General features: G+C 69.3%; 1 protein-coding gene and 1 long non-coding RNA gene across 2 annotated transcripts; one reads left to right on the top strand and one right to left on the bottom strand.

The window, feature by feature from the left end:
- The first annotated feature begins 15 nt into the window (after positions 1 to 15).
- On the top strand, positions 16 to 5,130 carry LOC149521328 (uncharacterized). Its single transcript, XR_016348019.1, has 3 exons — positions 16 to 1,157; positions 3,005 to 3,150; positions 4,366 to 5,130. It is a non-coding gene; the product is annotated as an uncharacterized LOC149521328 (long non-coding RNA).
- C28H2orf68 (chromosome 28 C2orf68 homolog) lies at positions 3,283 to 9,013 on the bottom strand. The gene is made up of 4 exons (XM_075910788.2): positions 8,731 to 9,013; positions 6,474 to 6,589; positions 5,125 to 5,270; positions 3,283 to 4,359 (listed from the first exon to the last, which is right to left on the bottom strand). The coding sequence occupies exons 1-4, from the start codon at positions 8,844 to 8,846 to the stop codon at positions 4,237 to 4,239; spliced, it is 501 nt and encodes a 166-aa protein (XP_075766903.1). The 5' UTR covers positions 8,847 to 9,013; the 3' UTR covers positions 3,283 to 4,236.
- Positions 9,014 to 9,283: the final 270 nt, after the last annotated feature.

Below are 9,283 nucleotides of genomic sequence, written 5' to 3' on the forward strand. Positions count from 1 at the left end.
ATCAGAAGGCACCTGCCTGGAAAAGAGGGGGAGGGTGTCAATAGCAGCCAGACCCACTGGTGGAGGGGGCACAGCTGCCTGGGAGCCTGTGGTGGGGACGGCTTCCCTCCACCAGCCACAGTTCTTGGACAGCAGGTGTTCCCCATCCCCCTCCGAGCCAGGAATCCCCAGGCCCCGGGCCATGCTGCTCCCCACACCCGGCCTGCAGCCAGAGCACAGCGCCTGCCAATGCAGGGACCCTGCTGAGTGGCACAGGGTAGTGGGGCAGATCCTCCAGTCTCGCTCCCCTCAGGGCACAGGGCAGCTGCAGACCCGGCTGGGAGCTGCCCTGCTTGGCGCTGCGGCTGCATTGCCACATCCTGATGCAGCACCTCCCCCCCCCTTGGCCCACTGGCCCTGCCCCCACCTAGCAGCGAGGCAGCCAGCGCCTGGAGGGGATGGTCATTTACCTGACAAGCTGGCCGCCCAGAGTGGGAAGGCTTTGTCTCCCATCCCACTGTCAGAGCTAGGGCCTTGTTTCCGGCCAAGGCCCACGGGACCCAGAAACCAACATTTCATTCAGCCACACCCCTCCCGCCACAGCTGGATTGCTCAGGGGTTTCAGACTTGTTCCAGCAAAACCGGTTCCTGGCCCTGGGCTTAGCCAGATATGGTCCTGACAGAAGCAGCCGAGATGCCGGGGCTGGCCAGGAGGCCCTGGCTTCTCCACACCCCCACCAGCAACACGGTCACCCACCAGAGAGGGGCTGCCTGCGGGAGCTGGGCTGCACAGCCCGCAGAGAGCTGCCTGGCCCGATGGAGCTACAGGCAGTGGCTGGCCTGGACGCTAGGCAGCTGGTAAATCGTGCCAGTTAATGGCACCAGCTCCCTTGCCACACTGCAACGTGCTCCCTTGGGCGTGGCCAGCTCCCGCCCAACCAGCATTAACCGGATCTGGAAACCAGGGAATTCTGCCTTTCTTGCGGGTCTGTCCGGAGCCCTGAGGCAGGTCCCGCATGCGACAGCCATGGCGCGCCCCAGGCGGGAGGTGGCCGAGGGGGACAAACCCTACGGTAACACAGAGCCCTGCCCGCACCACTTAGAACACGCAGGGCGGAAGGACGAGGGGCACCGTGCTCAGCGCCCCCGGCCCACGGAATTCGCCTGCTCCCTGGGAGGTAAAAAAGGATCCATTTTACAGACAGGGAAACTGAGGCACAGAGCAAGCGCCAGAGCTGGGTGGAGAACCCAGGAGTCCTGGCTCCCCACCCCCACGCTCTAACCACTGGGCCTCGCTGCTGTCTCACGAAGGGACACGACCAGGAACGCTCACCCCAAGAGCCACGCGGGGGGGGGGGGGGGAGGGGCAGAGGCGGGGGGGTCGAGGACGGGGGGGAGCAGTGAGCCCGGGCACGGGAGGGGGGGGGGGGGGAACCGGGGTGCGCGGGCACGAGGGGCAGGGGCGGGCTCCGGGAGCGTCTCTTACCCGCTCTGGCCGCGGCCGCCGCCTCCACACGGACCTTTATCGGGCCAGCACGGCCCCGCCCCCGCCCAGCTGACCGCGGCGCGCAAGGCCCGACGGGAGCTGTGGCTTCCGAGCCCCCGCCCCCGGACCACAACTCCCGCCATGCAGCGCGGCATGTGCCGAACGCCAGGCCACGCCCCTCACTAGAACGCGAGCAGCTGGGGCGGGGCTCCCGGGGAAGGGGCGTGGCTAGACGGTCCGATGGTGGGGGAGGGGGCGGTCATGCTGGACTGAGCCAGCTCTGGGGGGGGGGGGGGGGGGGTGTCAATGTTCCCCCCCAAAAACATCCCCGGAGTAGGGTGGCGATGCAGGGACGTCACTGGCAGCTGAGTCTGGGGGGGAGCGAACCAGGAACCAGGATTCCAGGCCCATCTCTGCCAGACTCCCCGACCTCCCCTGCTCCATGCCTCAGTTTCCCCTACTGTAGCCTGGAGGTGGGACTGCCCTGCAGGAGGCTGGGAAGCAACGTGGCTCCTGTAGGCCCCCTGGCGGGTGTTGTGCTCTGCCCCACGCTTGGATCCCCTCACCTGAAGGAACTGCATTGTGGCACCAGACGTGGACCCTCAGTGCCATCGAGGGTTTCGCTGTCAGTGTCCCCTGGGATCCACGTGGCGCTGGCAGCTCTCAGCGCTGGCTCCAGGCTCTGCAGACTCAGGCAGGCAGTGCCAGCCCACAGCTCACATTGTCCGGGTTTCCTCACAACCACGAGGCTGGCCTTGCCCTTTCTGGTTCAAAATGGAGACTGACGTGGCAGGATCTGAAGGTCCATGCAGGCCACAGCGACACAGCTGGGGGCAGGGTCTGGCTCAGACACTTGGGCTGTAATCGCTGATTGGTAAATGGCACCCAAAGGTGCCTGCCTCCCAGAGCTCCCGGCCCCCTGCAGAGCCCATCACAGGAGCACGTGACAGATGGAGCATTTGGCCATATGCCCCAGCCACGCTCCGCGACAAGGAGGCCCAACCCCCTTGCAGGAAAGGCAGCTATTCCCTTCCCTTCCCTTTGGGGAACGCCAGTGCCAGAGCACAGGGCTGGGACCAAGGAGACCTGGTGCTGGTTTGTGGGTCACCCTTGGGCTTCCCCTTCTCATGCCTCAGTTTCCTTGCTGCCTATTGCAAGCGCTTTGCGATCTGTGGCCACTGCGAGTGGCAGCGCGGGGCCTTGGGAAGTGTCCCAGGCACAGACACGTTTGTGGGGCTAAGGCAGCCACGACTGGCCAGCTGAGAGATGCCAGCGCCACTCCATGAGGACACCCTAAGTGCTCTTCAGCTGACCCGGTAACACCCGCTGCACAGAGGTGGGGGAGCCTGGATCCATTCAGGGCACAACTCTCCACACAGGCCCATCTGCCAACCCCTCCCCCACTATGCCAGAGAAGCAGCTGAGTCGCTGTGCCCCAGAGCAGGCCCAGGAGGAACCCAGCTCCGCCTCTCTGTGCCTCAGTATCCCCAACTAGTCCCAACACGGGATGCCAAGCAAAGTGTCTCTTGGATCCCATAGAAAGAAGAGCTGCTGGATGCTGTGTCAGCAGCCAGAGGAAATCCCATGTGGAGGGCAGCACGGCACAGTGGTGAGAGCACCGGGCTGCCACTCAGGAGAGCCAGGCCAGGCTGATGAGATGCATCCATTTCAAAGGCGAGGCAAGGGTGAGTCAGATCCTCTATCCAGGTCCTACAGCCCCAGAGACAAAGGGGGAGGGGCCAGATCTGCCCCAGGGCATGACCCAGAGATCCCAGTCCAGGCTAGGGCAACCCACTTGCTGGTTACTACACACCCAATTCGGTTTTGTCAGCACGTTTATTGGTGCCACGAGCATGGGCCCCCATGCTCCCGCTGCCGAGAGCTCCGTGGGGCAGGCCTGGCTGCTCACGGCCCTGGAGCACAGGGCTCATTCACGTCCCTCAGGGCCAGCGGGCACTAGAGCTGAGATGCCCCACGCAGCCTGGCTCCGAGGGGGCAGTTCCACCATGTGCGCAGAGCAGATCCAATGGGGTTTGGCTGGTTCCCCCACCCAGGCCACAGGGCATCCCCTAAAGGTCTCTGTGGCACATTCCGGCCTGGGTGGGGCGTGCGGTACGTGCAACCCTGTCAGGGCCCAGCCCAGACCTGGTACCCTCCAGTTAAAGCCCCAGCTGCCACGTCCTGTATTGGCCACAGCCTGGCTCCTTTGACCAGCCAGAGCTCCTTAAGCCAGTCTGCCCGGGTGTGAGCCCCCGGGCCTGGGCCACAGTCCTGCAGCCAGGACGGTGAGTAACTCAGGCCGGAGGAGAGGGGACCCCAGGAGGAGAGGGGAGTTGGGGGAAAGAGGATGGGGACCGTGGGAGTCAGGGAGCAGGTGGGTGAGGAGCCGGGGGACTGGAGGCAGGAGGACCTGGGGGATGGGGAATGGAAAGCCCTGGCAGCTGGGAGAGGGTGGGAACCCTGGGGGGGCAGAGGGGCTTCATGGGGCCGTCAGCACCAGAGCACCAGTTCCCCAATCCCACGCACATGATCCGACCAGGCAAGGCAAGGCCCCTCCCCAGCGCTGCACCTGCCCCAGTACCCAGGAGCTCCTGGCCGCCACGCTCAGGGTCTGTACCTACAGCCGGCTCTGGGGCATGGCCGGGAGAGCAGCAGACAAACCCGCTCAGCAGCCGTTTCCACTGCCCTGAGGCCAGAGCGTCCGACTCCCAGCCAGGGGGCCACGGCTCCCCCCCGCACACGGCTTCCTGGCCACATGGCTGCCCAGGATCTCAGCGCTTCGCCCGCCGCTTCTGCAGCTCTTCCTGCACCCGCTCCCTCAGGGCCTCTCGCAGGAGCGGCTCCAGCGGGCTCCGGGCACAGACCTTCTCCGTCACCTCCTCGGGGCTGTCGTCCTACAGCGAGAGGGGCAGAGGTCAGCAGGCATCCTGCCACCCGCCAGCTCCTGGATCCGCCCAGGCTGCATCCTGCCACCCGCCAGCTCCAGGATCCGCCCAGGCTGCATCCTGCCACCCGCCAGCTCCAGGATCCGCCCAGGCTGCATCCTGCCACCCGCCAGCTCCTGGATCCGCCCAGGCTGCATCCTGCCACCCGCCAGCTCCAGGATCCGCCCAGGCTGCATCCTGCCACCCGCCAGCTCCAGGATCCGCCCAGGCTGCATCCTGCCACCCGCCAGCTCCAGGATCCGCCCAGGCTGCCCACCTCACGGAGCGAGCAGCTGAGAGTCTGTACAGGGCCCGTGCTGGCCCCAGCCCCCACCGGCTGCAGCCTCTGCCGTGCATTCTGCCTGCCAGGCCCCTGCTGCGGGAGGGAAGGGCTGCTGGGCTGGCAGCAGAGATGGAAAAGGGGGGGGGGATCAGCTGGTGCCCCCTACTGCTTCCCCCCCCCCAAGAATCAGAGCAGGGCAATAAAACAGGAGATACCAACAGGATGGAGGGACTCTGCCCCCTGCTGAGCCTCCCACAGCTCAGCCCCTCTGCTGAACGCAGCCCCCTTGCAGCCCAGCCCCCTGCAGCCCAGTGCCCCCTGCTGAGTCCCTGCCCTGCTCTCTGGCCCAGGGGGAAAGCGCCTCCTACTGGCTCCCATTCTCCCCTGCCAGGAGATACCCCTCCTTGCTGCCCTGTTCTCTTGCCAGCCCTGCCTGGCGTAAGGGCGCACACCTGGCACACAATGACCGTGGTGACCTCGCCGCTGTCGGCCTCGTACTCCAGGCAGAAGAGCTCTGTGCCGCGGGGCTCTGGCTCGGTGCTGGAGCTGCTCTCGCTGGAGCCCTCGTACTCCAGGCTGCAGGCTGCGTCGGCTCGACCTGGAGCAAAGGAGAGCGGGTGAGGGGTGCACCCGCCCAGAGAACAGCGCAAGGGGCCCGGGGCTGGCGCAGCAACCTGTCAAATTTAAGGGGCTTTGGTCTAATGACCCTCAGTCCTGCCCTGCAGCCCCCCCCCGCTCTGCCGTTGCCCCTCAGCCCCCCGCCCACTCTGCTGTTGCCCCTCAGCCCCCCGCCCGCTCTCCCACTGCCCCTCAGCCCCCCGTCCGCTCTCCCTCTGCCCCTCAGCCCCCCCGCCTGCTCTGCCGCCGCCCCTCAGCCCCCCGCCCGCTCTCCCTCTGCCCCTCGGCCCCCCCTCCCGCTCTCCCACTGCCCCTCGGCCCCCCCTCCCGCTCTCCCACTGCCCCTCGGCCCCCCCTCCCGCTCTCCCACTGCCCCTCAGCCCCCCGCCCGCTCTCCCTCTGCCCCTCGGCCCCCCCGCCCGCTCTCCCTCTGCCCCTCAGCCCCCCCGCCTGCTCTGCCGTCGCCCCTCAGCCCCCCGCCCACTCTCCCACTGCCCCTCAGCCCCCTGCCCACTCTGATGCTCCCTCAGCCCAGACCCGACGCCCCTCAGAACCCTGCTAGGCAGAAGTGGCCAGTCAGGATCATCTGTGGAGTGGGACGGGCACCAGCTACAGGGAGCCCCAGAGCCAGGTCCCGTGAGGACTCAGCAGGGAGCAGGTGGGGACTGAGCGGGTGGGGGATCAGAGGGTGGGGCTCAGCGGGTGGGGGGTCGGGGCTCAAAGGGGATCAGGTGGGGCTCAGGGGGGAGCGGTGGGGGTTCAGATTTGGTTCAGGGGTGAAGGGACCATGACGTTAACCCCCTGCTCTGGGGCACAGCCAGGGACCAAGGAGAGGACTGGGGCTTGGTCCCCTGGGCCTGGCCAGTCACTGAGCCTTGCAGAGCAGCCTGTGCTGGGGGGGGGGGGGGCATTTGAGCGCATCGGCTTCAGCAATTAAAATCTTAGGGGGCACACGACTCGTCTAGGGGTGCCTGTGACCCCCCCCCATGCATCACTTACAGCACCCATGGTGCAGACACGGTGCTAGCAGCCTCCTGCCCTTGTCCCCTCCCCCACGGCTTGGCTCAGACAGGAGTTAAGGATGCCAGGCAGCCCCCGCGAACGAGGGCTGCGCCCCACTAGTTGTACCCGGCCCCCTCTGCTCCCCGCAGGAGCACCGAGGGCCTGGCGCCGCTGTGCTCACTTCTCCGGCAGGGGTGGTACACCGGCTGGTCGGGCTTCCGAGGCCGGGGCGGGGTCGGCGTGTGCCTCTTCTTCACCTTCTCCTTGGCCTGCTTCATCTCCCGGTCATAGTCATCCCTGGTGGGACCAGAGGAGGCCTGAGGCTGCAGCTGGATGTGGGGCAGGCCTGCCTGGAGGGGCCATTGATTCGCCACGCCAGGGGGTGCACATGGGGCGGGTTTGCAAAATATCTTTAGGATGCGTCTTGTGGCAGGGGAAGGGCTGGTGCTAGGATGGGGGGGAGGGTTACCTGCCCCATCTTACCCGCTTCTCCAGTGCCCCCCAGGGTATCTGCGGAGGGGTGTGGGGGGAAGGCATCTTCCTTGCCCTGCACACAGGCATCCCTCTTCACATTAGTACTTTGGGGACCCATGTCCCCTCCCCCCAGGCTCTGAGCAGACGTACCAGCCAATGACCCAACCCCCAGGTGCCAGAGTGGGGGTGGGCACGACCCCCAGCCTGCACCCAGTGGGGTCAGCAAAACCTCTTCTAGGGTCCCACTCCCCAATGCAGGCAGGGCTGGGGGGCCCCCACGTGCGCTTGGGGACCCCGAGGGCAAGGACCAGGATCCTGGACAAGCAGGGTCCTGAGCCGAGTTCACATACCTGGGGGGAGGGGTCCAAGATGCAGTGTCGGGAGATGGGGGTGGGGGGCAGGGGCTGTGTACCTAGGGCTCTGGTACAGACGTCCCGGGGGCAGGGTTATGGTCAGGTATTGGGGGCGGGTACTGGTACCTGGGGGAGGGGAAAGAGTTAGAGGCAGGTCCCGGTAGCCGGGAAACCCAGGTGCAGGATTGGGGACATGTACCAGGGGTGGGTACTGATACTGGGGAGGGCAGGGTTAGCGGCAGTCCCAGTACTGGGGGAGGGGGCAGGGCTGAGGGGGTACGGGAGGGCAGGATTAGCGGCGGTCCCGGTGCCGGGGGGGCAGGGCTGGGCGGTCCCGGTGCCAGGGGGGCAGGGCTGGGGGGTCCCGGTGCCGGGGGGGGCAGGGCTGGGGGGTCCCGGTGCCGGGGGGGCAGGGCTGGAGGGGTTCCGGGGGGCAGGGCTGGGGGTCCCAGTGCCGGGGGGCAGGGCTGGGGGGGGTCCCGGTGCGGGGGGGGGGTAGGGCTGGGGGGTCCCGGGGCTGGGGGGGCAGGGCTGGGGGAAGTTCCGGGGGGGCAGGGCTGGGGGGTCCCGGTGCCGGGGGGGAGCAATGCTGGGGGGGTTCCGGGGGGGCAGGGCTGGGCGGTCCCGGTGCCGGGGGGAGCAATGCTGGGGAGGTTCCGGGGGGGCAGGGCTGGGCGGTCCCGGTGCCGGGGGGAGCAATGCTGGGGGGGTTCCGGGGGGGCAGGGCTGGGGGGTCCCGGTGCCGGGGGGAGCAATGCTGGGGGGGTTCCGGGGGGGCAGGGCTGGGGGGTCCCGGTGCCGGGGGGAGCAATGCTGGGGGGGTCCCGGTGCCGGGGGGAGCAATGCTGGGGGGTTCCGGGGGAGCAATGCTGGGGGGGTTCCGGGGGGGCAGGGCTGGGGGGTCCCGGTGCCGGGGGGAGCAATGCTGGGGGGGTTCCGGGGGGGCAGGGCTGGGCGGTCCCGGTGCCGGGGGGAGCAATGCTGGGGGGGTTCCGGGGGGGCAGGGCTGGGCGGTCCCGGTGCCGGGGGGAGCAATGCTGGGGGGTTCCGGGGGAGCAATGCTGGGGGGGTTCCGGGGGAGCAATGCTGGGGGGGTTCCGGGGGGGGGTCCCGGTGCCGGGGGGGGGGAGCAATGCTGGGGGGTTCCGGGGGAGCAATGCTGGGGGGGTTCCGGGGGGGGGGGGGGGTCCCGGTGCCGGGGGGAGCAATGCTGGGGGGGTTCCGGGGGAGCAATGCTGGGGGGGTTCCGGGGGGGCAGGGCTGGGGGGTCCCGGTGCCGGGGGGGCAATGCTGGGGGGGTTCCGGGGGGGCAGGGCTGGGGGGTCCCGGTGCCGGGGGGAGCAATGCTGGGGGGGTTCCGGGGGGGCAGGGCTGGGGGGTCCCGGTGCCGGGGGGAGCAATGCTGGTGGGGTTCCGGGGGGGCAGGGCTGGGCGGTCCCGGTGCCGGGGGGGCAATGCTGGGGGGGTTCCGGGGGGGCAGGGCTGGGGGGTCCCGGTGCCGGGGGGAGCAATGCTGGGGGGGTTCCGGGGGGGCAGGGCTGGGCGGTCCCGGTGCCGGGGGGAGCAATGCTGGGGGGGTTCCGGGGGGGCAGGGCTGGGCGGTCCCGGTACCTGGCGATCTGGTTGCGCCGGATGTGCCGCACGAAGCCGTGGCTCAAGTCGAGCCGCCCCCCCGGCCGGCAGCCGCCCCAGGCCGGGCCCCGCTCCGCCTCCGGCCCCGCGTCCATCGGCCCCCGCCTCGCCCCGCGCCGAGAGCGGCCGCGCCGGCCCCGAGACCCGCCCCCGGCCCCGCCCGGCCGAGCCGCGAGAGCCGCCCCGGGGCTCCCCGAGTCTGCAGCCCCCGCCCCCCCCGGACCAGCCCCCCCCCGCAGAGACCATTCGCCGCATCCCGTGGCCCCCGCCCCCTCATGCGCCCCCCCCGCATGGGGACCCCCCGCCCTGAGTCCCGTGTGCACCGCCCCCGTGGCTGTCCCAGCAGCACCAAAGGAGTGTGGGGGGGACCCCTGGGGCTCCAGCAGCGCCCGGCGCCATGCCCGTGGGGTGTGCTGGGCGCTGTATCTGCCCCCCAAAACCGAGCCCCCAGCCTGGGCGCAGGGCGACCCTGCCCGCTTGGGTCTGGCCTGGCTGCCCCACTGCTGGAGCCACTGGGCCAGGCCCTGCAGGG

This window comes from Pelodiscus sinensis, chromosome 28 (genome assembly GCF_052426305.1).
Source record: "Pelodiscus sinensis isolate ZL-2025 chromosome 28, ASM5242630v1, whole genome shotgun sequence".
Lineage (NCBI taxonomy): Eukaryota > Metazoa > Chordata > Testudines > Trionychidae > Pelodiscus > Pelodiscus sinensis.

Coding starts and splice junctions, on each gene's coding strand:
- C28H2orf68 (XM_075910788.2), bottom strand. CDS start 8,846: ATGGACGCGGGGCCGGAGGCGGAGCGGGGCCCGGCCTGGGGCGGCTGC. Junction 6,590..8,730: donor CGGCGCAACCAGATCGCCAG/GTACCGGGACCG, acceptor TGGTCCCACCAG/GGATGACTATGACCGGGAGA. Junction 4,360..5,124: donor CCACGGTCATTGTGTGCCAG/GTGTGCGCCCTT, acceptor CTCTCGCTGTAG/GACGACAGCCCCGAGGAGGT.